Raw genomic sequence first — 27,860 nt, forward strand, 5'->3', positions numbered from 1 at the left:
AAAGAATTTTCAACCCAGAATTTCGTATCCAACCAAACTAAGCTTCATAAGAAAAGGAGAAATAAAATCCTTTACAGCAAGCACATGCTGATAGATTTTGTCACCACTAAGCCTGTCTTTATTAAAAGAGCTCCTGAGGGAAGCACTAAATATGGAAAGGAAAAGCTGGTACCAGCCACTGGAATAACATAACAAATTGTAATGACTATGGACACTATGAAGAAACTGCATCAAGTAATGGGCAAAATAACCAGCTAGCATCATAATAACAGGATCAAATTCACACATAACAATATAAACCTTAAATGTAAACCAGCTAAATATCCCAATTAAGAGACAAAGACTGGCAAATTGGATAAAGAGTCAAGACCCATCGGTGTGCTGTATTCAGGAGACCCATCTCACGTGCAAAGACACACATAGGCTCAAAATAAACGGATGGAGGAATATTTACCAAGCAAATGGAAAGCAAAAAAAGCAGAGGTTGCAATCCTAGTCTCTGATAAAACAGACTTTAAACTGACAAAGATCAAAACAGACAAAGAAGGGCATTACATAATGGTAAAAGGATCAGTGCAACAAGAAGAGCTAACTATCCTAAATATACATGCACCCAATACAGGAGCACCCAGATTAAAGCATAAACCAAGTTCTTTGAGACCTACAAAAAGACTTAGATTCCCACACAATAATAGCGAGAGACTTTAACACCCACTGTCAATATTAGACAGACCAATGAGACAGAAAATTAACAAGGATATTCAGGACTTGAACTCAGCTCTGGACCAAGTGGACCTAATAGATATCTACAGAACTCTCCACCCCAAATCGACAGAATATACATTCTTCTCAGCACCACATCACACTTATTCTTAAATTGACCACATAATTGGAAGTAAAACAAATATGGTGCAGTGTATCACTGCTCAGGTGATGTATGCACTAAAATCTCACAAATCACCACTAAAGAACTTATGTACCCAAATACCACCTTTACCCCAATAACTTACAGAAAAATAACAAAAATAATAATAAAATTAAATAGAAATTTAAAAGAATGATTTATGCAAAACTATTTGACTTTGGAAAAACATTTGTTCCATCTTAGAGGAGCAAATTTCAGAAATATTTTTTAGCATCTTCTATAAAATACCTCAATTCCTAGTCACTTAAGGTTTGTCAATATTCAAGTCTCTGTATACAAAATCCATATAATGCAAAGATTTGGTATACAGAGAATAATTTTGCATTATATCTGGGCAGCACGGTATAATCTCAAGTAGCTTCCTTACCATCCTCGGGCTAAAAATAGCTGAATGGGCTCAGAGCAGTGGAGAGACTGGATTTTGGTATTAGAGGGATCCAGGTTTGAATTCTGGTTTTGTGCTGTTCTGCGTGTGTGTGATTTTACTAATTAATAATGACGTTGGATCACTCTTAGGTTTATTGATCTTGCGTGTTTTCACTTCTGAGAAATATTTTTCATAACTTTTACTTGTCTTTTCTTATTGGTTTGTAAGAGTTCTTTATATACTTTTGATGCAATCATTGGTCAATTGTGTGTACTGCAACCTATAAATATGCCAGTTTGTATCTTGTATTTTCCCTTTGTAACATTTTTTTAATGAACAAAAGTTTATTTTAAAAAAAGAATTTTAACAGCATCTGTGACTGTTAAATAATTTTTAAAAGAATTTTTAATTCTTTTAAAAGAATTTTAACAGCATCCACTGATTAGATTAACCACTGTCGCTCACATAAATACCTGTGACAACTCAAATACCTCAAGACATTGCCAAATGTCTCAAAGAGCACAAAATCCCCCACAGTGTAGAATCACTGATCTAGGTACTTTAGATAGTTAGCCTGTAAAAGTCTACATGATCTCTTTTTTGCACAATACTGGAGGACAGCCTAGAAAATATTCAGACATCTGCAAAGATCCTGCATTGCATTTTCCAAATCAGTCCAAAGGATTTATGATGTTATGAATCTCTTTTTTCTAAAAATTAGTTTAGAATAATACATGGGCATGGATCATTCCATGAGAAGGAGACTTGAAAATATCTAAACAAAGAACATTGGTGAGATACAAACTTCAAGGAATTGAGAAAATCCTATAATTTAGCAACTAGTACCCATGGTAAGAGAAGCACTTATTACGGGACACATTCATGAACAAACTATGTGGAATTATTTGGAACTATATTAAGTCAAATGTATCATCTTCAGACAAAAATCAGACCCAGTTTTATTATTATAATCCCTCCAACCATTAGCAAGCATTTGAGCATGTGCTCTATACCAGATAATAGATGCTAATATTCATAGATGACAAGACAGTTTCTGCCATTAGAGATTTTGAAGTCTGGTGGGCAAACAGACTTACAAGGAAATAATATCCTAAAAGATGATAAAAGGGAAGATTGTGATATGGGTCACAGGGATTGTGACTCCCTTAGGGATTCAAGAAACATTGATGCTGGGGCTTGAATGGTGAGCAGGAGTTTGCCAAGTTGGCAAGGGTGCAAAGGAGAACATTCTCAAAAGAAGGCACCGCTTGTGCCAAGGCATGCATTAATTCATTAATCAAGTCGGATTATTTTTGAGCATATATTTTGTGCCAGGCACTGTACTATGATCTGGAAATATAAGAATAACCAAGGCAGACACAGTTCCTGCCTTCAGAAAGCTAATCATAAAACAGCAGTAGAATTTGCTAAAAGACAAAGCAGAGGTAAGTACAGGGCACCATGGGAGCAAAGAAAAATGTCTAACCTGATTTGGTGTTTAATGAAAACCTCTGGGTGAAAGAGAAAGCTAAATTGGGATCTAGACGCTGATGAGTAAACAGTAAGGCAAAGGGTGAATCAAGAGGGAAAAGGAGTCTCTAAGAAGAGAGAATATGGAGCCAGATGGTCCAGAGGTTAGAGAAAGCATTGTGCATTCAAGGAACCACGGAATTCCAACGACCTAGTGTGAATGAGAGTGGGAGTATGTGGGGAGAAAGATTGCTGAGAGGCAAGCAGGGGCCAGACTATAATGGGATTTTTTATAAGCCATGGACATGTATTATGAGAACAATGGGAAAGCATTGAAGGACTTCAGGCAAAGGAATGCATATTTGTAGACAGAAAGATAATTCTCTCTACCCTATGAGAAATGGATTGCAGAAAGACAACTGAGGGATCAAAAAGAAATTAAGGGGCTGATGCAGATATACAGGTTTAAAAAAATCTAGGTGAGATGGTTGGCCTGGGACCAAGGTAGTGACAATAGGGGTGGTGACAAGAGAAAAGGCCAGGAGATGTTTAAGAGGTGGAGTTAGAGATGGTTGATTTGACCTAGGGAAATAGAGAGAAGGACAACTCAAAGACCACATCCAGGTTTATGACAGGTAGCAGAAGGTGGTGTCATTCACTGAAATGGATAATAGAGAAGCAAGATCCAGTTGGAGGGAGAAAGTGGTCAACTCAGTTTTTGACAAGTTGAGTTTGAAGAACTGGCAGCTAAACTTAAAGGTCTGGACCTCTGGAAAAAAGTCTCAGTGGGATATTGTAACATCTTCAGTTTATCTTCAGCATGTCAACAGGAATGAAAGCCAGGGAAGTAGACAATATCTTCCAGGGTAAGTTCATAGAGAAAAAAGAGAAAGGATGAAAAGAAAGTGAAGAATTTCAGAGAATTTAATAGATTTCAGAGACAGAGTCCCAATTCAAGACGAAAAGCAAAGGGACAAGAAAAAAAAGTTAACAGTAGTTTAGAAAAGAGATTATTTGTGCTTGAACTAAGAAAGAGGCAGATGGAAGGAAAAGGAAATTAATCACAGAGAATATTTAGGAGGTATCAACAAGTCTTGGTGGCTGAATGTACAGAAGATAAAATAGAAGGAGGAAAACAGGGGAATCTCAAATTCTAGTTTGGGCAGATATGTGGATAGCAACATCACATCCATCACAACGAAATGGTTCTGTTGGTAAAATGATGGCCACAGACAGGTTTGAGGACATAAAGGTTCTTGAGTTATAAAGGATAAAGAAACAGTTAAACCAAGCGGGAGACAACTCAGTATGCTTCCAGAGATGCAGGTTTCCCTGGTCCTAGCAGAGCTGATAATGTAAGTGGGAAAATGGGATTTGAAGGGGAATTCTCCTTGGGCATTCTCACTGTGATCTCCATGGCCCCTCCCCCCACCAGCTGCACTGTTGTAGAGGCGCTTGTCACCAATCTGCCTGCTCCCCAGGTACAAGTAACTAATGCATAATAAATCAGTACCTTTCAGAGCACTGAGACAAAGGCTGAATCAAATGTAAATTTCTCAGGTGTGGCATTTCTTGGAAGGCTTAGGCTTCAGACCTGCAATCTATTTTCTAACCTTTCAATGTATTTGCTCTATTAAACCAGCAGGTCTAATCTTCTTGTCTTTTCTAAAGGAATTTCTTACATTTTATCAGGAAAAAAAAAATACCCATGAAGAGTTGTTTCCTAGGAAGCCTACTCTGAGATGGTGGCCTGAATGCAGGAAGGTTATTAGGGTGTGCTCCTGGGATCAGCACCTGTGAGGCAGAGAAGGAAATGGCATGGCTCAGGAGAGAGGGGAGTTGGAAAGGAAAGAGGGGATGGAGTGAATCGAGATGATGCAGACCCAGCAAAGGTCTCAACAAATCCCACAAGGAGTTCTGGAGATGGGAGGGCCTTTCAAGAGTCATCTGAGTTGAGGGAAGGGGGCTAGATCTTTTGACTCCTTCATTGATAGAAGCTGCCACCAGGGATCTTGGTGGAGGAAGATCCCTTCAGACCCAGGCAATCTTCATAGAGTTGTAAGCATCCAATGCTCCTAGCAACTAGGGGAATGGCTGCATCAGTTCTGAACGATGGGCTATGTACATCAAATGGCAGCCTGCACTGCAACACTTGCCCTGTTGCTACAAGAACTGCTCGAACCGCCCCACAGGAGAAAGGCATTGCATTGAGTAAATTAATAATTTACCTTTCTTTACAAAATAAATGGTTTCCATCCTATCTGATCTCTGTGAGGTCCAGAGCAATAGTCAATAGACTCATGTTGGTAAACGTGCCTTTCACATGGCATACCTTTTATTATTTGTTCCATTTGTGCCCCTTTAGAGACTTCTAGCATTTCAGAGTGACAGGTTCTAATTAACTGCAGTCACTATCTTTCTGATGGGACTTGATTTCCCAACCCTATCTATAGACTGACCCTTTAAATTTATTTTTATTTTATTTTTTTTTTTTGAGACGGAGTCTCACTCTGTCACCCAGGCAGAGTGATGCAATCTCAGCTCACTGCAAACCTCCACCTCCTGGGCTCAAGTGATCCTCCCACCTCAGCTTCCCAAGTGACTGGGACCATAGGCACGTGCCACCACACCTGGCTAATTTTTTTGTATTTTTGGTAAAGATAGGGGTTTGCCATGTTGCCTATGCTGGTCTCAAACTCCTGACCTCAAGTGATCCATCCACTTTGGCCTCCCAAAGTGCCACTGCACCCAGTCCATCCTTTAATTTTCTTCTTTTTCTTTTTCTTTTTGTTGTTGTTTTGTTTTGTTTTTTTTTTTTTTTTTTTTGAGACAGAGTCTCACTCTGTCAAACAGGATAGAGTACAGTGGTGCAATCTCGGCTCATTGCAACCTCCACCTCCCAGGTTCAAGTGATTCTCCTGCCTCAGCCTTTCGAGTAGCTGGGACTACAGGCATGCAACACCATGCCTGGCTAATTTTTGTATTTTTAGTAGAGACAGGGTTTCACTATGTTGGCCAGACTGGTCTTGAACTCGTGACCCTATGATCCGCCTGCCTCAGCCTCCCAAAGTGCTGGGATTACAGGCATGAGCCACAGTACCTGGCCCCCTTTAATCTTTTAATACCATCCCCAGTCCCATATGTCTGATAGTATCTTTGCTTTCTGTAAATAAGCTGTCTGATGCACATTTTTAATTATCTTGCTCAAATCATGGAACATCCTATTTCCAGTGACATTTCATTCTTTTCAGCAGAAATGAGCATTATTGTATTCTAAAAGTTGGTCACTGGGAGTGCAGAATACACTGCCCCACATGACAAGCCAGCCATGAGGAAAATGACACCAGAAGAGAGAAGGCATTCATGAAGTGATAGTGGAAAATAACAATTATGATTTTTTAAAAGATCATGAATGAATGTTTTTATATTCACCTTTACTCATTTACTCTTCTTCCCTTTTCTTAATCAAATATAAGAATTTATTAATCCATCTTCACCATTTTCTTTCTCTTATGATGACTTGTCTCATACAGCCTTCCATTCAAATTAACGTGTTGCCCAAACTTATCTCTATTTAATTTCTCCATCTTTTTATTTCTAGCTCAAAGATTCTGAAATTGGCTCCCAAACATAAAGGTTCTGATCATCCTCTTTATCTGAATCACTTGAGTATTAACTGAGAAGAATAGAAAAATTAAAATCTCCTTCCAAGACAGCACTAAAAAGCTCGAGTTAGACTGCACTAACAATCAGTAGATCCTAACAAAAAGGACAAGATGCAGAGTTTAAATATTTTGCTTAAATTTGACTCTTCAGTTTTGGGCCAAGAATATCTCTTTGTTTTAATAAAAGACAACTTTAGAGTTGAACCACAAATTCTCAAAAGTCCCTAATTTATTTTTTCAATGATATAACAGTCCAACTTTGCAAAATCCAGAAGAGAATGTCAGCAAATATAATCAATTAATGTCAAGCATCATCAGAGGCTTAGAAAATACTTCAAGTGCAGCCAACTGTACAGGTCCGCATTTCTCAAGTTGTAATGGTCCCAATATCAAACAAGTTCTGCAAAACCCAATAACATGGCACCAATTATAATTCTGTGTTCACATAAAATCCAGATAGTTCCTAGGACCCAATACAAACTCTGTGTTCACATTAAATCCAGATAGTTCCTAGTACCAATACAAGTAAATCACAGACATTTCTGGCCCATATTCAGAGATTTTTACTCCCGCCTAAAACAAAGCAGGTTCAGCAAGCTGTAGCTGTAGAAAATTTTAGGACAAATACCTAAATGTTTGGATAAATTATAATTTGTTATTTTGCATCCTGATACAATAACAGGATTAGCCCAGAGAAACTTTCTTCTGAAGGGTGAGGTCCATTAAGGTCACTGGGTATGAGATATGGTCTTGTCCAAAACAGACAGCCCGGGCACTGGTCTTCCTGTATGGACCTGCTTGGATCCAAACTCAAAGCTTCATTGGGGTATCTCTAGGAACATAATAGATTAATAAGTATGCAACTTATGGGATCGAAATATTAGACCAGTGTTTTGCAGACTTAGCTACCCATTGGAATCACTGAGAACCTTTAAAAGATACAAATACCTAGGCTTTACTCACAAATACCCTGATTTAATTGGTTTGTGATGCAACCTGACTAGTGGGAGGTGGGGCAGAGCGAAGGGCTGGTCAAACTAACTTCCCAAGTGATTCTCATCCACATATAAAATTGCAAATCAGTGTTTCAGAGCACTGCTTCTCAAACCATGCCCACAAATTATCTGGGGAAATCATGTTAAAATGCAGATTCTTCTTCAATAGTTTTGGGTGGGGCCAAGATTCTGTAGCTATAAACAAGTTCCCAGGTGAAGCCAATGCTGCTAGTCTGAGACGACATGTTGATCCTTCTGTAACCGAGTCCAAATTCATTCTGCTCATCACATGACAGCCAATAAGTTGAGACATGGAGTTGGAGCAAGGAAGGTGACCTTATTTCGAAGACCCAGCAAACCAAGAAGATGGTAAACTAATGTCCCAAAGAACCAACCGTCAAAACAAATTTCAGTCTCTATGTTAAGGGCAGAGGGAAGACAAAGGGGCTGTGATCAAGAGGTGACCAAAGACCATAGACGTCTGGGCACCAGCAAGGGTCGGTCTGTGGAGGTTGAGAACTTTTTGGTCTTGGCCAGGTCACAACCCTTCTATAAATCTTTAACAAAACATAGTTGTTTACATATCTCCCCTTTAATCCCAGAGTTAATTTCAAAAAACTACATGATCGCTGTTTTTATGTTTTATTTCAGTGCTCTATAATTATCCTAGCCTATGCATAGGAATGGGTAAAGGCTCCTTAAACAAAAATGGAATTTGTTGTTAGTTCTTTCGCTGTTTCACGGTTACGTCGCTAGTATCACCTGAGAGCTTGCTAGAACTCTCAGACCCAGTCCAGCATCTTTAGTTTATCGTGATCCTCAGGTGATACAGATACACATTAAAGTTTGAGAAGCGCTGCTATTCTAAAGATTCTCAACCTGAAATTCGGCTACCACCTGCATTCAGATGCAGGCAGCGCCATCACTTGAAACCTCCAGGTGTCTATCCCCTTTCACATGCACAGCTCTCCTACTATCCCTTACAGGAAAGATGGTCTCAGCCCATCTGTACTTTATTGTGGTAGGCTTTGGCAGTTAACTGTTACAGATCAACAGCTGATAATACCAGATCAATGCTTTACAACCTTGGCCGCACATTGGAATGAGCTGTTCTGCCCCACGCATTCGTCATTACTAGCTTTTTCTCTCCAGTACTGCCTCCAATGTCTCTTTTACCACCCCCACCCCCACCCCCACCCCCAACTCCACCCCTGGAGCCTGCAATCCCTTGATTTTAAGATCTTTTCATTCTCCTTTTCTCTCTCAGGTTCTCTTTTCCTTTCTTCTATCCATCTTAAATGCCATGGGCTTTGAAACGGCCTCATCTTGATACCCACCCCCATGGTGACTGGTCACCCTTCAAATTCAGGGCCACTAGCCTCAACATAGCTCTTGGTACTGCCTGCCAATCACACTGTTACTTAGGACCTCTATCACTGACTGTTCTAAATGGCAACTTTGTACTTTCCCCTTTCCCCTCAAACCTGCAACACTTCTTGTACCTCCTTTCAACTAATAATCTTGCTTCAATCAACTACAGAAAAAAAAAAAAAGGAAGGTTTTAAAGAATTAAAGTGAGTTTTATTTAGCAGTCTTCCTGAGGACTATAGACTGAAGCCTAAAGCCTCAGAGTAGCCCTTTAGAGAGGTTCTATCAGACTGCTCCAATGCAGCATTTCAGTTCACAGTTTATATACAGGTAGTAAAGATTCAGTATACGCAAAATCGCATCTAAGTTTGGGTGCAAGAGTATATCTGATTATAGTTTACAGAAGCATAACCACTAATCCCATCAGACATTATCTTATGTGTAGGAAAAGGCAAGAACTGAAGTTAATTATTTATTTATTTATGTATTTATTTTTCTGGCGGATTGTCCCACTTAATTTATTTTTTAAATTTATATTTTTTTATTTGTATGAATTTAAGGGGGGAGAGTGCAGGTTTGTTATGTAGATATATTGTGTAGTGGTGAAGTATGGGTTTTTTGTATAACCATCACCTGAATAATGTGCATTGTATCCATTAAGTAATTTCTGATTCCTTGACCTCCTCCCACCCTCCCACCCTTCCAACTCTCCGGTGTCTCTTATTTTACTCTCTACATCCATGTGTATACATTATTTAGCTCCCACTCAGAAGTGAGAACATGTAGTATTTGACTTTCTGTGTCTGAATTGTTTCACTTAAGATAATGGCCTACAATTGCATCCCTGTTGCTGCAAAAAGCATGATTTCATTCTTTTTTATGGCTGAATAGTATTCCATTGTGTGTGTGTGTGTGTGTATACACACACCACATTTTCTTTATCCAATCATCTGTTGATGGACTGTTCAGTTGATTTCATATCTTTGCTGTTGTCAATAGTGCTACAATAAATACATATCTTTCTGATATAATAATTCCTTTTCCTTTGAGTAGATACCCAATAGTGGGATTGCTGGATCAAATGGTAATTCTATTTTTAGTTCTTTGAGAAATCTCCATACTGTTTTCCATAGAAGTTGTACTAATTTACATTCCCACCAACAGTGTATAAGCATCCTTCTTTCTCCACAATCTTGCCAACATCTGTTATTGTTTTGGCTTTTTAATAATAGACATTCTGAAGTAATTTATCTTTTGAGGAATACAGTGACTCGGGGAAGAGATGTGGGGGGCCATACACTCTATCTTGTTTTGTCTTCGAAGCATCTTTCTAGAAAGCTGCACATCATCACAGAGTCAGGGGCCTTGTGAAATTATGCAGGCAAGCAGAAATGAGGAAAAAGCAGCTTCCAACATTTGTTACTTTGTCTCACACTTCTTATTTCATTGAGAAAATAGAAAAAGGTCAGCACATCCACCTGCTGTCTCCACCACCTACCTGCTACTGTGCTCATATACTTGGCCTTCCACCTGTCACTGTGGGGCAGGTGTCTGGGTTCCTATCGAGGCCACCTGTGCACTAGCTAACAGTCATCAGCAGTCATTCAGCCTTGACACATCCAAAACTGTGGGTTGAGTTTCCCCTCCAAACCTGTGCTTTTCACAATCTCCCGGTAAGTAAATGACAACTCCACCAGTCCAGGTGCTCTGGACAAAACCTCCAAGTCAAAGAGCTTTGACTCAGCTCTTTCCTTTGCACCCAAAGTCAATTCTGTAGGCCAGTACTGTCAGTTCTATGTTCCAAATACACTGGATTTGTTATCACACTACTTCTTACCACCCCTGCTGCTACAAGCTTTGTTCAAACCACCATCTCCTCTTACCTTAGATGTACCCTGCTTCTACCCTTAAACCCAATAGTCTCTTCTCAACTAACAAGCATTGTGTAATGTGTAATTTAAACATTAATTGTGTAAAATTAATGTTTACACAACTAAACATTAATTGTGATGTTTAAATCCTAAGTCAGGTCACAGCACATGTCTGGCAAGAACCCTTTAATATCTTCCCGTCTCCCTCCAAGTCAAGCTGCTAGAGGCTCTGCAGAATGTAGCCTCTCTTATGTCTCTAACTTCATCCCTTCTCTTCCTCTTCACTCCCAAGCACTGCTTCAGACACTAGGACCTCCTTGCTCTTCCTCAGGCACTACCCACATGTGCCTGCCTCAGGTAATTTCCACTTACATAGCCCTCTGCCTGGAATGGCCCTCCCTCGGGTACCCACATCGCTCACTCTTTGACTCAGCGATCACCAGGAAACCAATAGCTTTAACTGCAGCCAGAATCACCGGCCAGCACAATACCCCATCTGCCCCACCAGGCTTGGATCTAAATATCTTCTGGCTAAAAAGCAAGAAGGGGAGAAAGTTGTCCACAATTGTATCTGGCAGAGCATGTGCCATAGGCTAAGAAAGCAACCCCCAAAATACCAAAGGCCAAGAAATATTTTGCTAAATAAAATCACTGGTAGAATCAGATCATAGTCTCACACAGTGAATACTCAAGATAGACCAACATCTATTTGTAGAGATATAGATATAGATATGTATAAGATGTATATTTTTATTTGCATAATGTAGAAACATATATATTTACACACTCACATCACTTGCACAAAGCCAGTCTGTGAATGAGTGGGTTAAGACAAGCCCTAATGGAAAGTCACTTCTTAAACTTCTGTTTTCTTCTTTTTCCTTTTTATTATGGAAATAATGCACAAAAGCAAGCATTATTTTATCTTTGTGCACGCATTTTTCCTGTCTCTTCTGTGCACTCAATTACACTTACGTTCATGTGTACTTACTCTGTCCTTTATGGGATCACATCATACATCTTGTTGTGTGACTTGTTTTTTTTCCCTAACTCTGTCTCTGAAGATATTTATATGCCAATACAGAACTACTTCATTCCTTTTAATAGCTGCATGATATTCCATAATATTCCATGTTACTCCATATGTGGGTACACCATAATATACTTATTACCATTTTTATTTTCACAAATAACTTGTCCATGATCAGTATGTGCATTTATTCTAGGATAATTCCTAGAAGTGGCTTTCTGAGTCCAAGGCATGCACATTTTAACTTCTGAGACATACTGCCAATTTGCCTTTCAAAAATGCTTGCCTAGACCAACTCCAGTGAACGGTATCCAACAATGCATGCTTCCTTGCCAGCACTTGGTAGGTTGATTATTATCAATATTTAAAAGTGTTTTGCTAATCTGATGGCTGAACATTATTTATTTTTGTCTTAATTTGCATTTTCCTGATTAATATCATAACTGCACTTCTTTAAATATACTTTTTAGTTATTTACACAACTATTCTCAGACTGGCTGTTCCTATCTTTTGCTCATAATTGTATTAAACTTTTTGAAAATTGATTTAGAGGAACTCTTTCTATGTGCTCTTATATCAATAATTTTTCCATTAAATATATTTTAAATATTTCTCCAGTTCTGTTTCTTGGCTCTTAACTTTATTTGCCTTCTATTTAGCCGCAAATACATGTTTCAGTCATATATAGGAAATATTTATGTTTTCATTGTTGTTATTCGTTTTGAAGTTAGTTTTCTTTTCTCTCTCTTTGGGGAGGGGTGTTAGTCATGTTCATAAAATTTTCCTATAGTTTCATTCAGAACTTTTGTGATTTGGGCTGTTTATTTTAAACATCTAGTGTATAAATCTATTCATCCATCTAGTTTATTTCTATGTGCTGTGTGAGGTAAAGGACTATTTTTTATTTTTTTATTTATTTATTTTTTTTTTTGAGACAGAGTGTCACTATCTCCCAGGCTGGAGGACAGTGGTGTGGTGTCAGCTCACTACAAACTTTCGCCTCCCAGGTTCAAATGATTCTAGTGCCTCAGTCACCAGAGTAGCTGGGATTACAGGCACCCACCACCACACTCACTTAATTTTTGTATGTTTAGTAGAGATGGGGTTTCTCCATGTTGACCTGGCTGGTTTTGAACTCCTGGCCTCAAGTGATCCGCCCCCCTCGGACTCCCAAAATGCTGGGATTACAGGCATGAGCCACTGCACCTGACCAATTTTTTAAAAGATATTTCTAATAATTTCCCCAATATCATTAATTAAATAGTTCTTTTCTTTATTATTATTATTTTTTTTTTTTTTTTTTTTTTTTTTTTTTTTTTTTTTTTTTTAGACGAAGTCTTGCTCTGTCGCCCAGGCTGGAGTGCAGGGGCGCGATCTTGGCTCCTGGATTGGAACAATTCTCCTGCCTCAATCCCCCAAGTAGCTGCAATTACAGGCATGCGCAACCGCACACGGCTAATTTTTCTATTTTAGTACAGAGGAGGTTTCACCATCTTGGTCAGGCTAGTCTCAGACTCCTGACCTCAAGAGATCCGCCTGCCTCAGTCTCTCAAAAGTGCTGGGAGTACAGACCAGGCGTGAGCCACAGAGCACCATTAAATAGTTCATTTATAACTCACTTATATGAAATGTTGACTTATTTTTCTATTATTTGGGTACCTCTACAAGTTTTTAGATAATTCTTTAAGATTTTCTTTCTGTATATACTTTAGAATTAGCTTGTGAGGTATAGAATTTGGAAAAAACTGGCCATTTTCATTAAATCTACAGGTTATCTTTGGAAAATTTGATGTCTTCATAGCAGTCTTCCTGTTCAGAAATCTGTCTCTTCATTTCTTTCTGTATTTCTTATGTTCTTTAGTAACATTTTATAATTTTCTTTATAAAAGTCTTACCATTTTCTCTTATTGAGCACAATTTTTTAATCATGACATCATTTGAATATTATCTTTTTCCCATACCATCTCCCAGTTAGCTATTGATAACATATAGCAAAGCAATTGTTATTTTTATATTCTAACCTCAAATGCTACCACTTTAATAAATTCCCTCCTTCACAGTTTCCCAGATAGTTACATTGGAATTTTTGGAATTTTTCATGGGTGACATGAAAAACTGTACATATAATATCTTTGAGATTTATTATTATAATAAACTTATTAATTGTCATATTTAACTCCTGTAAACTTACTTTTTTCTCTACTGAATTTTTTAAAAATAAATGTATGTTAATGCCTTTCACTGTGATTGTAAATTTGGTAGGTTTTTTTTTTTTTTCCTAAAGTATTTCTGTGTAACTATCAGAAACATAAAAGTCCTTGGCTCTAATAGTTCTTGGTGGATGTTTTCCTTTTATTATGCTTTTTACCTTATATTCTAGTTTACCTTCTATTAATATTTATGTACCTTTTTTCTCTTCAATATCCATCTCTCTTTTATCTTCAGCATTTCCAGAAAATGTATGTCTCTTATAAGCAACAAATAGATTGAAATACAAAAAAGTTGTATTTTAATAATATATTCTATTAACACTTATTTAAACCATATGAAATTACTGTTTTGATAGGTTAAAAATAGTCAAACATTGGCAATTCCATATGGTTCAACCTATTATAATACTGTAATTACATGTTTAAACTGATTCCTGCCATATTTATGTTTTACATTCATATCTTCTTTTATTTTTATTTTTTATTTCAAATATTTCTCCTTTTATACTTAGTACAGTTGTTTTTCTTTTAAAATATATGCATTTTTTACTTCTTTTTTTAAAAAATTCAAGCTTTTTTAAAATTATAAATATTCAGTGTACAATATGGTGCTTTGATATACATATACATTTTGAAATAATTATAACTATCAAGCTAATAACATATCCATCATTTCACACAGTTAGTTTTTTTCTTCCTTCCTTTTTTTGGTGAGAACATTTAGGATCTACTTTCCTAATAATTTCAAGTATACAATATATTATTAACTATAGTCACCATGCTGTACATTAGGTCTCCAGAACTTATTCATGCTACATAATTGAAACTTTGTACCCTTTGACCAGTATCCCCCCCACCCTATTTTCACCATGCCCCCAGGCCTGGCAACCACCATTCTACTCTCTGCTCCTATGATTTCAATGTTTTTAGATTTCACACATAAGTGAGAGCATATGGTATTTGTCTTTCTTATTTCCCTTAGTATAAACTCCTCCAGGCGCATCCATGTTGTTGCAAATGTCCTTCTCTTTTAAGCCTGAATAGTATTCCATTGTGTATATATACCATATTTCTTTATCCATTCATCTATGATGGACACTTGGGTTGTTTACATATCTTGTCTATTGTGAGTAATGCTGCAATAAACACAGGAGTGCAAATATCGCTTGGAGATAGTGATGTCATTTACTTTGGATATACACCGAGAAGTGAGATTGCTAGATCATATGGTAGTTCTATTTTTAAATTTTTTTGGAACCTCCATATTGTTTTTCATAATGGCTTCATCAATTTACCTTCCCACCATCAGTGAACAAGAGTTCTCTTTTCTCCACATCCTTGCCAACACTTGTTATCTGTTGTCTTTTTAATAACATCCATTCTCACAGGTATGAGGTGATTTCTCATTGTGGTTTTCATTTGAATTTCCCTGATGATTTGTGATGCTGACATTTTTTTATATATGCCTGTTGGTCATTTGTATGTCTTTTTTGAGAAATATCTGTTTGGGTCTCTTGCCCATTTTTTAATCAAGTTTTTGTTTGTTTGTTTGTTTTGCTACTGAATTATTTGGATTCCTTATATATTCTGGGTAATAACACCTTACCAGACGTATGGTTTGCAAATATTTTCTCCCATTCTGTAGGTTGCCTCTTCACTCTGTTTATGATTTCCTTTGTTGTGCAGAAGCTTTTTAGTTTGATGCAATTCCATTTTTTGGTTTTTTGTTTTGTTTTGTTTTGTTTTGTTTTTGTTGCCTGTGTTTTGAGATCATAGCAAAAACTTCACTGCCCAGATCAATGTCAAGATTTTTCCCTAAGTTTCTCTCTAATCGTGTTACAGTTTCAGGTCTTACATTTAAGTATTTAATCCATTTTGAGTGCATTTTTGTATATAGTATGAGAAAAGAATCCAATTTCATTATTCTGCATATGTATATCCAATTTTTCCAACACCGTGTATTGAAAGGACTCTCCCCAGTGTGTGTTTTTGGTGCCTTTGTCGAAGATCCATTACTGTAGATGCATGAATTTATTCCTGGTATCTCTATTCTGTTCCATTGGCTTAAGTGTCTGTTTCTATGTCAGTACCATGCTGTTTTGATTACTGTAGCTTTGTAGTATATTTCAAAATTAGGTAGTACACTCTCAATTATTACAGAAAATGCCTGTGGGTGTTAACCTTATGACTCCTTGCGTATACTGAAAAATATGTGTATTTGTTTTTATTTGGTTGCTGACTTGGAAGAGTACAGAATTTTAAGTTCAAGTTTTAAGCAATCTGATTTTTATTCTCTTTTATGAAGTGTGAAACTTTATTTGCTTTAATAAGTACCTAATGAACTCTTTATATCTTAAAATTCAAATCTTTCCTCATCTCTAGAAATTTCTCCCTTCTCTTCCTTCTTATACTTTGCTTTCTTTCCCTCCTCCTTCTCTTCCTTTCCTCCTTAATTTCCTTCTTTCAATCTTGCCATGTCTATTAGAGAGATGTTTGTTCTTCTGAATCTGCCCTATATATATCTCTTGACTTTCCCTTTATATTTTCTTTTCTTTGTTCTTTTCACTCTCTTATGAAAAAAATCATCAATATAATATTCTAGCTTATTAATTTGCCATTTTGTTTTGGTCATTATTTTTTGAACTGTTTATCCTTTAAATGGGCACGATGTTCTCCTATGTTTATATAAAAATGTCACTTCTACATATATATATATTTTTTTCATGTTCACCTATTTGAGTGACTGTAGAAGTGGAACAGGATGAGTTTCCAGGGCCAATAGATTGTCTTCTTGTTATGTGGGCTCTCCATTTCTCTACAATGGGGCATTGCTCTTCCCTCTACTTCTTGTTGCCCACCACAGAGCTTTGTCCTGTGGCGAATATTTTCGCTTCTTATTTATTAGCCCAATAGGAAGAAGATGAAGGGATGTACCCTCACCTTGAATGTCAGCTTGTTATAGTTCTGCACTCTCAACTTGAAGCTGCCTTTATTAGCTTACATCCATGCCAGTCTTCTCCGCAAATATTTGGACCCATGGTTTCCTGTGGTTTAATTTCCCCAGTGATCAAATCTTACTTATGTCTGTCTTTGTGATTCTTCTGCATTTCTGATGCATTGATGACACTCTTGATGCTCTTTCTAGGCATTTATAACTTTATTTTGTTTCTTAAGTATCTATTTTTTATTGTTATTTACATGGAACTTTTAGAAGAGAGGTAGGATTCATACAAGTACTGAGTCTGCCATCTTTAGTCAATATCTCTAATTCTTTAAGAATAAAAATTAAATTTAGCCATCTTTATGTTAGGTTCTTATACTTCGAAGAACTACTGTAAATACAGTTACCTTTACCAATACAAAGGAAAATATAAGCGTATTTTGTTATTATCCCAAGTTCTGCCTTAGAAACAGCTGGCTCTCAAAAGGACAATTATATAAAATACAGTGTTCAGTGAGAACTGAAGTGCCAATATAGATACAAATGAATAACTTTGTGTTTGATAAAGATTCTTTCTCACCCTACAAGAGATAGGCTTCCAAATTTGATAATAGTTTTAACAATGAGCTATGGATATACTCTTTTCACTTTCGTATAAGCATAAAGCCTTGTAGCAGGGTTTATTGGAAGGAGCATGGTTTGGGAACTGGAAATATTAATAATTTCTATTTTGTCCAATCAAGTTTTCTGACTTTCCATCAACTTATCTATAAAAATTTGATAGAAATATCTATAACACTTGGAAAATTATAAATTATAGTACAAATATAAAGGTTGAAAAATAAAGATTATGACATTGCAGAAGACATAATACTATTTTGTGGGTCTTTTTAGATTTAACTCACCTCTTACTACACTCCGTTCTCCAAAATGATTGTGTCCTTATGGCCTGGTATTTTCTATCACATCTAGCCATTTGTTCAGAAAGCAAAATAAAGATGGTAAGGCAAACGACAAATTAAGTCTACAGATAAATAAAGATACATCCTATTGCAATGCTTTTGTTTTTGAAATATCAAGTCAGGCTTCATTTTCTGGTTTAGTTAAAATGCTGTGGGAATCTTCTCTGAGACTAGAGGACATTGACCTTTGGAAGGTGTTGGCTGCTCCTGAAGAAAGCTCCTGGCTGTTTAAAGGAATGGGGTGGAGTGGAAATACACCCAGACAGGAAACCTCGCAGGTGGGGAGGAGAAGAGGGCCACGCCCAAAAGCAAGTCAATTCATTCACCTATCAGATCTTTAATTCTAAGTAGGCCTCTGAACTCAATTGGCCCTCTCAGAAACATGTACGTTACTGACCTTGTATATCGGATCTGGGTTAATGTTTATGTCATGCACAAAGAAATAACTCTGAGTACTTTAAAAAAAAAAAAAAAAAAACTAGCACTTCCTTTTTGCAGGGGAGTTGCAAGTACTTAATTTATAAAATTTCTATTGAGCATGAAGATTATTCCCTAGAAGGAAGCCTTTTCTGACCCCACAGAATATATTAGAATCCCTGTGTCTTGCTCTCAAAGCATTTATCTCAGTGAAGAGACAGCTGCCCATTTCTACATAGGTACAAATTCTGAATCCCTGAGTCAGGAGGCAGAGAGGTTAGACAGGATGAAGTATTTTCTGACCTTCTCTTAGGTGGCCATGACAATGCATCCACACGTGGCATGGGCTGGGAAGCCATGGGCTGTTTTTTTAAGCCAACGCCAAGTTCCCTATGACTAAAGGACACTGCTACTATATATAGTCTGGCAACCTACTGGCCCTAGTTTTCCATATCATGGGTCAGGGTTTTTGTCATCAGTGGTGTTTTGGAGGGAAGCTAGGTATGACCGAAATTACTCTGAAGTCTCTGTCTAGGGGAGTGGGTGAGATCCGAGGCCGACCAGAGTTCAAGTCACGCACCTTTCTGGGCCTGATTCTCCTCATGGGTCGAGTGGGTGTTTGAGCTCTAAAACGGCAGTCGCCAATCTTTTTGGCACCAGGAACTGGTTTTGAGGAAGACAATGTTTTCCACAAAAAGCCAGGTGGGGTGAAGGGGTATAGTTTCAGGATGAAACTGTTCCACCTCAGATCATTAGGCATTAGATTCCCATAAGGATCACATAACCTAGACCCCTTGCATGCGTAGTTCACAATAGGGTTTGCACTCCTAGAAGAGTCTCATGCCACTGCTGATTTGACAGGAGGTAGAGCTCGGAGCTCAGGTGGTAATTCTCACTCACCCGCTGCTCACCTCCTGCTGTGCGGTTAACAGGCCACAGACTAGTACTTGTCTGCAGCCCAGGGGTTGGGGACCCCTGCTCTGTGATTGTAGTGGCGCCTCTAGCCCTGGTGCCCTGTGCATCTTGTGGTTCCAAATCTGAAATTAATTTTAATTTTATAGACAGAATATTTTGGTTCTTGTCTCCTTCTCTCCACAACCAACTGCTACTTTATTTTGGGTAAGATTTCTCATAAAACCTAAAATTATAATTCTCTTCATAGTCCGGAAGTAGTACTTACACACCTACTTCTCTCTTTTCTCGTGATAGAAAGAGTTTACAGGTTATCATTTCAAATAAGGCTTTTAAAATTATAAATAGAGAAACAACATTTGGGGATATAGAATAATTCACAAAGCAGTAAACAGTCTGAAAAAATGTATTGAATCAAAGAAGAAATAGTTTGAGAATGAGTTTTCTAGAATTATATAATCTTGTAGCCTCAAAAATATGTCTCTTTCCCTGTGAGAAAGACATATAAAGAATATAATTGATTATCAGAAACTTGGAGCTTTAAATTTTAACAAAACCTACATCACAGCTACTTAAAGAAAATGCATTCAAGGTGAGACTTCTAAATGTAGAATTGCCCAACCATCCTTCAAATTCAGACAGTATATGCTTACGAACACTCTTTCCTACAAAAAAAAACTATAGTTTTTCCCCCAATAAATAATGCTATTGTCACCAAAGACCAAAGGATGAAGTGATGGAACAGTCTGTGGCTTGGGTGTAGCCATCTGCCATCAAAACCTGCCTATTCTCTATATTATCTTCTGCAATGAACCAGCGCAGAGAATGAGTGGGCAAAGCAGTAGCATAAGAAGGTCATCCACAAAGGCACTCCCCATGGTTTCCTTGTTCCTTCAGGAAATCAGCTCCATTTAATAACGGAAAGGAGAGCCAAGTGCTCCAAGAGCATAGGAGGGAGAGTGAGAACGCTCACTCCCAATTATTCAGTGACTCCTCATTACCTGCAGGATAAATGATGAGCTCTTCCTGCAAATGCTTCGGGTGCTCAAGTTCCCACTGTCTGTGCCCAGCTGACATTGCAGCCTCACCCACTCTGTAGGGAGTCATTAGGGGATGGGGTCAGAAAGGTAACCTAAAGCCATATGAGTCAGGACGTCAAATCAGGAGTGAGGTGGGAGCCATTGTAAGTTCTTAGCAAAGAGTGACAGCATACGTGTTATATTTTATTCTTATTAATTCTTCCCAAATGCACTCCACGTTCCCAGCATACAAACCCACTCTCCTGAGAACTCCCCAAGCATCCCTGCCCATAACAATCTCATTCTGCCCTGATGTCCATCACCAGGGACTCTCCTACATAAAGCTTCCCTGATTCCTCGAACAAGGTGGGACTCTCCCTCCTACTCTAATCCCACGAATGTCCAAAGTGCTTGGCTTAGACCACAGTTATTGCATTTTCTGCCTTGGATTAACTTTCTTCCTGTTTGCTCCAAGGCTACTTGCAGGAGAATCTTGAGTCTGCAGCATTTATCCTAAGAAAACTTTGCCATGAACTATTAATATCTCACTTGTATGATTTTCTCATTGCTCCAGTATATCAACTTTGAAAACAAAAGACATCATTCTGTTTATAGCATTCTTTTTTTAGTAATGGTAATTCCACTTACATAATTTATCTCTAGCTCACAGAAAATGTCAAATCCTAGAAAACGTAGCACTCCTATGTGTGATGTTAGCATCATTCTTGAACAGCTATTGGCCAACAATTCATTTGATGAATCTGATTTTTCCTAAATAGATTATTCTGATGCAGATGATTCTGATGTTAGTTCCATTTAGAACTAACTCCAAGAACAGTTTTTATATTTTATTTTCACATTGAAAATCCGTCAGATTTGCTTCAGCCTCAAAGAGCATGTTTATGTAAAATTAAATGAGGGCCGGCAATGAGCTGTACTTTTTTTTCCAAACTGGAAGAGGGAACTATTAAGAGTCAAATGATAACATTAGACATGTCTTGCTTTAAGCCTCAGCTAGATTGCAGAGCTCTTTAGTCATGGATTACACTTTATACAGCAACTCAGTGTTGTTACCTCAGCTGTGAGAGAGGCCTGCTGCCTCCACGAGCTCCACTGATCAGTTTCCAAGCCCTGGACCATGTAACAGCCAGCCACCCCCCAACAGCAGTTTTGCCAGCAGGTCCAACAGTTCAAGTTCATCCCAACTTCTAAAAACACAGTGAGTGGATATATTCATGTTCAAAAAAGTTGAAAACACATGATCATCTCAACCATTTTTTTCCAACGAAACTGCTTTGGACATAGACACCTGTGTTACCCTTAGAGAAACGGCTGGGATTTGTTGTCACCACTTGCTCTCGTGCTTGTATTGCACTGACATCTTTGTTACCCCTATTCATCACATGTTTCCATTCCCCCACTAAAAGGCATATTCTTTGGCCTCACAGATTTACTTCCCTCACCTACTGACCTTTGCTCAAAATGTATCTGTTAGATGTATCATTTCCATAGCTCTTCCAGATCTTCTTCTCTTCTTCAGTTGTAAGTGAAATCCAGAAAGCAAAGAACCAAAGATAACCTTCTACCTTTGTTCTAACAGGATTTTGTACCACTGTATCAAGACTTTGAAAATTTTTATACACGAAACCTTTACATGCGAATCAGAGACAACTGGAACCGGCCCATCTGCAGTGCCCCAGGGGCTCTGTTTGACGTGATGGAGAGGGTGTCGGATGACTATAACTGGACATTTAGGTGAGCGCGCCACTTGGGGGGCTTCGGGAAAAGAAAATCCTTTCAAGGAAATCCTAGCATGGGCACTAGATGACAAATCTGAAAAAAACAAGGCATGGAAGCCGTTGGTTTTGTATCATTTATGCCTTTGCAAGCCCTCCTGATGCCAGGGGAAGAAAGCACAGTAAAGTAATTAAGCAGCTGCCAGAGTGACTTTTTGGATTGTAATTAACCTAAGACCTGTGTCAGAAGGTGCAGAACACACCAAGCCAGTCAGGAAGACCCCTTTCAGATTTATTGACAAATTCTACTCTCCTACTTCTAGCTGAATGAGACAGTGATGACCATGGTTCTCGTTCCGTTAGAAGGCTCTTGCTGGAATTGAAACCAGAGCATAAGTGTCATGGAAATAAGTGCCCAAGGAAAATCAGGGCTAAGTAACAATCCATGGCTCAAGATGTCTTTCTCCAACGCTCTGCCCAACTTCATCATGGGTTTACCTTTCTCTTAGGGAAAACCATTTTTTGGTAACAACTTTTTTGATGCATAATAGATGTACATTATTTTGGAGTACATATAATAATTTAATATATTCATATAAACTGTAAAGATCAAATCAGTGTACTTGGGGCATCCATCATCTTAAATATTTGTTTTTTTATGACAGAATCATTTAAATTATTTTCTTATAGCTATTTTAAAATAGACCATACATTATTTTATAAACCACAGTCACCCTACTGATCTGAGTTTTATTTCTTCTATCAAACCGTATCTTTGTACCTGTTAGTCAACTTCTCCCCCTCCTCCCTACCTTTTCTAGCCTCTGGTAACAACCAATCTACTCTCCCTTCATGGGATATGCCTTTTTAGCTCCCATGTTATAGATTTAAAAAATGTGATATTTGACTTCTGTGCCTTGCTTATTTCATTTAATATAAAGGCCTACAGTTCTATCCAAATTGCTTCAAATGACAAGGTTTTCTTTTTTTTTTTTTTCTTTATGGTGACAACAGTGCAAGTTAATAAGAAAGAAAATACATGATTTGGGCCAGACCTAAGGCCTCTCCAGCACTAGGATAATTTTTTTTTTTTTACATTTGAAAAATAAGACTTTATTAAATCAAATGAATGGGTATATCTGTTTCCTAAGAAAGACGATGATAATGAACTTGGTGGAAGGAATAATAGCGGGTAGGAGTTTGCTGATTTTGCTTTTAGCCTCATGGTAGTTGGTAGAGAATATGGGAATGATTAGCTTTTTTTTTTGTTTTTTGTTTTTTTTTAAATGTGACTGCTTATTCACGGCTTCAGCTTCAGTTCTGAGTTGATGCTTGAACTGCCAGCAGTATCCATTATTCCAAACGCGGTCCAAAGAGGGCAGTCAGCTTGCACTGGTCCTGGAGCTGTGATCAAAGTTGGCCCCAACTCAGCTTGGGGAAAGTTTCTTCAACTTTTTCCTTTTCTTTAATAAATTATTTATAGAACGGTCCTGTTTGTTGGTTCCCAGAGATGTATCCTTCATCTTGGATCATCCAGGGAGGTGTGGTACCTGAGTGGATGTTACCAACTCCTGGTATATCCTGGTGACCAATGAATATCAGAGATTGTCCTGTCTCCATCCAGTCAAGTCCTGGAGCTGTGGCAGGTCCAAGTCGGAGGGCTGCTGTGAGCTGGAAGCTACTTGGCTGTTCATCCTTTTCCAGCTTCCAGGGACTGAAGAACCCTCTTCTGGGTCTGGCACTGGCTGAGGGGGTCTGGATCTTCTGAGGGAAACCAACCTCTAGGACAGACTGAACCACCTCTTGCCAGTTCTATTCTACCTCATGGATCTGAGCTGTCATCTCCTTGGTCACCTCATTCTCTTTTTCTTCATAGGAACCCAAACCTTCCATCAGGGATTTTTTGAATCATGCATAACCCTGGGGAAAGGATTGTGTGCTCATTTACATGTTTCCCTGCAGGTTTACTGGAAGAGTCATCAAAGATGTCATCAACATGGGCTCCTATAACTTCCTTGGTCTTGCAGCCAAGTATGATGAGTCTATGAGGACAATAAAGGATGTTTTAGAGGTGTATGGCACAGGCGTGGCCAGCACCAGGCATGAAATGGGTATGTACACTCACTGTTTTGAAATTTTTTCCTGTTAGGTCTCAGATTCCTTGTGTCTGCCTCTCAAATCTAGATCATATTTGGACGGTGTGCCTTAAAAACGTGTCATGCAATACAGAAAGAAAAAGATACATTTTGGGAAATTTCAAGCATTAGACTGTTGCCAGGCAGTTTATTAATTACATGTTTCAATTCTCCAGAATAGAAAAAAATAGATATTTCCTCCCCATATTATCTAAAATAGCAACACTGTGCCTCCTCTAGCTGGTCCTTTTCCACCCTTTCTTCCACTTTTCTTAATGATGTTCATCACTGGTTAAAATGATCTTGTATTTGTATTCGTATATGGCCTGTCTCTGCTCCTAAAACATAAACTTTGTGAGAAGAAGGGTTGGACTTGTGTAAAGTTGCATTGAACAAATGAATGAATCGACCAGGTGGAGCAGAGGAGCAGACTGCCTTTTTATTTTCCTTTTAGCTAAAATGTTTTTCTTTTACTCAAAGGAGTAACATCTGTGAGAAGGAAACCCACTCCTCTTCAATTCAGGAAGAAAGAATAATGCTTGCTTGCTCTTACGTAGTGCTTTTCAATTCTTGGCATGAGGATAGAGAGAGGGAGAGAGAGGGAGAACGTTCATTTATTCAAAAAAACAAAAAACAAAACAAACCAAAACAAAAAAAAACACCTGTGTAGGCAGCACAGGTGGTGTTATTCTCATCTTCTGGGGGAAGAATCTGAGATCATGGCACCTAGGTGATGTACTTAAGGAAGGTAAATAACCAACCTAATTCCCGGTCTAGCTCAGCTTTCTCTACTACAGCACTTCTCCCTCCCAGTGACACATGCAAGGTTCACCAGGTCGGTTGGGTCTGTCTAAGAATTGGAGGCAAATGTGACTAAAAAGAGATTTACTATCATGTTAATGAATTATGAACCACATGTCCCTCTTAGATAACCAGTTAGCAGAGAGTTTTATAAACAATTTAATTATTCAGACTTGTGCAACAAATAATTCACATTGAACAAAGTAGGTACCTTTTTATCCCAACATTAATTGGCTAAAGCTCTAGAGTTAATAGTGGGTGCACAGATTTCTTTAAAAAAATCTTACTGGCCGGGCGCGGTGGCTCAAGCCTGTAATCCCAGCACTTTGGGAGGCCGAGACGGGCGGATCACGAGGTCAGGAGATCGAGACCATCCTGGCTAACACGGTGAAACCCCGTCTCTACTAAAAAAACACAAAAAACTAGCCGGGCGAGGTGGCGGGCGCCTGTAGTCCCAGCTACTCGGGAGGCTGAGGCAGGAGAATGGCGTAAACCCGGGAGGCGGAGCTTGCAGTGAGCTGAGATCCGGCCACTGCACTCCAGCCTGGGCGACAGAGCGGGACTCCGTTTCAAAAAAAAAAAAAAAAAAATCTTACTTATCTTCATTTTGAGGCATAAGGGCTGGAGATGTTAACAGGGTGGAGATGAAAATGGGAGGTTTTACTCCGCTTAGAAAAACTGGGTCACCTGTGATGCCCCATTTGGAGATGGGGCAGAGACTGGAGGAGTACCCCTAGCCATAAGGAGCACAGGGTCAGTAACCATTTGAGATATTTCCTCTGGTGCTGGTGACACCCAATACCAGGGTTGTTGACGACCAGGCAGAAGACACATTCCTGACAACAACCCCCCAACTCAAAGAGACAGCACACTCCCTACGCAGGCGGTAGAGACTGAAGGAAAGCTGCTTGATACAGCCAATGTTCACTTACAGGGGAAGCCAGATATGGAACATGGGTCCCCGACTCTGCAGGTTTAGCAAACCCTAAGAAACTAGGCAGAAATGAAGGTCCCATTTGGTACTGCACTCAGACCAAGTTCTTTCTCCACCTACTCACCCTTCTGAATCGCCCAGTTTTTAATATTTCTCCATTTCATCTAGCTCTCCATGTCAAGTTCTAAGAAAAGGACTTTAACATTTTTCAAGTAAATAGTGAAAGACTCAAAGAGAAGCCACCCACGCTAATTTTAGGCAAATAGAATGACTGAAACATGAATATAAGCAGTCAGTCAGGAAATGAATAAAGAGGGGATATTTAAAGTATTCTGCAACATTAATAATAATCTTAACATGGCATGCAAGAATTAGGAGTAGCACAATTCTGAAAGCCATTTATTCTAAGGAATATAGGTAACTTTTGGAAAACGTGTCTTAACAGAATATTTAACAGTACAAATGGGTTAACAATGAAAATTGGAAAGCTAAAAGTTCAACAATTTTTAGAAACCAAAATAGGTTCTTGAGAACCTACAAGTTTATGAACATTTAATCACTAAAAAATAACTCCTCAGAGATTTTAGAAATAGTTTTCAATATTCCAGGGGGAAAAGGAAAATAAAATCCACGTAACAAAAAAGGAAAGACAGAAAAGGAAATAACAAGCAATCACTTAAAACATAAATAACAGATATTATTTTCACACAAAAAAAATGTACCTAGAAGAGATTTGTCTGTCAAAAGAAAAAGACTGAGATTTGGCCAAAAACCTAAACTCAATTATGTGCTGTAATTTTAAAATATACAATATTAAGTTAAAATTATTTCAAAGGGTGAAAAATAGAAAGATAGGTCCCACCAGGTACCTAGTGCCCACTCCCTGCTGCAACCACCAAAGGGGCTCAAAAGGGTGGTTGCGTTAGTAGAAGGAGCAGCAAAGGAAGAGCCCAGAAGGAAGGTTCGTGGAGGAAGATTGTTTGCCAAACCTGTACCTATAAATGTTAAAACCGAGACCCAAAATACAACTTGAAATGATATATTTCCAGACACATCTGTACAGAAGTGTAAATGCTGTTTTCAAGATGTGAAATTATATACTACTGCTTATTTTAGAGTAGAACTAAAAAATAGTGGAATACAAAAGTAAGGGAGGCTTGGGCTACTTTATGGGTCAATTTACATTCCACTTAAATGAAGCAACAAAAAACAAAAAAATGATATGGCAATAGGAGACTATAAAGTGTCTCCCACAGTTGACAACCATTGAGCTAGCATAACCTTGATCTCCAAATCTGACAAAAATGCATTTTAAAGAGGGAAAAGTATAAATTATTATAACTTTATACATTTTATATATAAAATAGAAATGGTATTATTATTACTTATAAAGTAATAATTAGGTTAATTACTTACAAAGTAATAAAGTAAGAAGCCAAAAATAAATAAATAAATGATATAGAAGACATTAACAATGTAATCGTTAATGATTAATTGTTAATTTAATGGTTATCTATTGAATGCTAAACCTTAAAACATATTACCACTGTACCTCACCTTTTTAAATCCTCATTGAATTTTCATAAAAATCTACTATATATTACGCCACAAAGAAAATCACATGAAATTCTAAAAAGTAGAACCTACATGAGTCACATTCTCGAATCCTGTGAAATAAAGCTAAAAATTAATAACAAACTAACAGGTATAAGATTATGAGAAGCAGCTAGTTGTGTAGATAGAGGAAACTGTAAGTCTTACCTTACTAAGCAGGAAAGATGAAAGCTAGTAAACTGGGCAACCAACATAGCAAAGAACAAAGGAAAAGCAAAAGTATTGAATTATTAAAGTTAAAAACAGAAACTTAAGAATTTGAAAGAGTAATTTCTATTGAGCCAAGCTGTCTGTACTTTTTTTTTTTTTTATTTAAAGAGTTAGAGTTTCATTCTGTTACCCAGGCTGGATTGCAGTGGTGTAATCACAGCTTACTGTAACCTCAAACTCCTGGCTTCTAGTGATCCTCCTGCCTCAGCCCCAAAAATACTAGGATGATAGGGAGGAGCCACCACCCCAAGCCCAACATCTGTATTTTTAATAAGTCA

The 27,860-nt window shown here is 38.0% G+C and overlaps 1 protein-coding gene across 2 annotated transcripts in view; it reads left to right on the forward strand.

Annotated features, from left to right (window-relative positions):
* SPTLC3 (serine palmitoyltransferase long chain base subunit 3) overlaps positions 1-27,860 on the forward strand; it is a 171,948-nt gene that overhangs the window by 46,760 nt on the left and 97,328 nt on the right. For both annotated transcript variants that reach the window (XM_050746544.1, XM_050746545.1), the window contains 2 exons: positions 21,753-21,907; positions 23,851-23,999. In XM_050746544.1, the coding sequence (XP_050602501.1) occupies positions 21,753-21,907; positions 23,851-23,999 (304 nt within the window). The remainder of the gene's footprint in view (positions 1-21,752; positions 21,908-23,850; positions 24,000-27,860) is intronic.

Source organism: Macaca thibetana, chromosome 10 (genome assembly GCF_024542745.1).
Source record: "Macaca thibetana thibetana isolate TM-01 chromosome 10, ASM2454274v1, whole genome shotgun sequence".
Classification (NCBI taxonomy): domain Eukaryota; kingdom Metazoa; phylum Chordata; class Mammalia; order Primates; family Cercopithecidae; genus Macaca; species Macaca thibetana.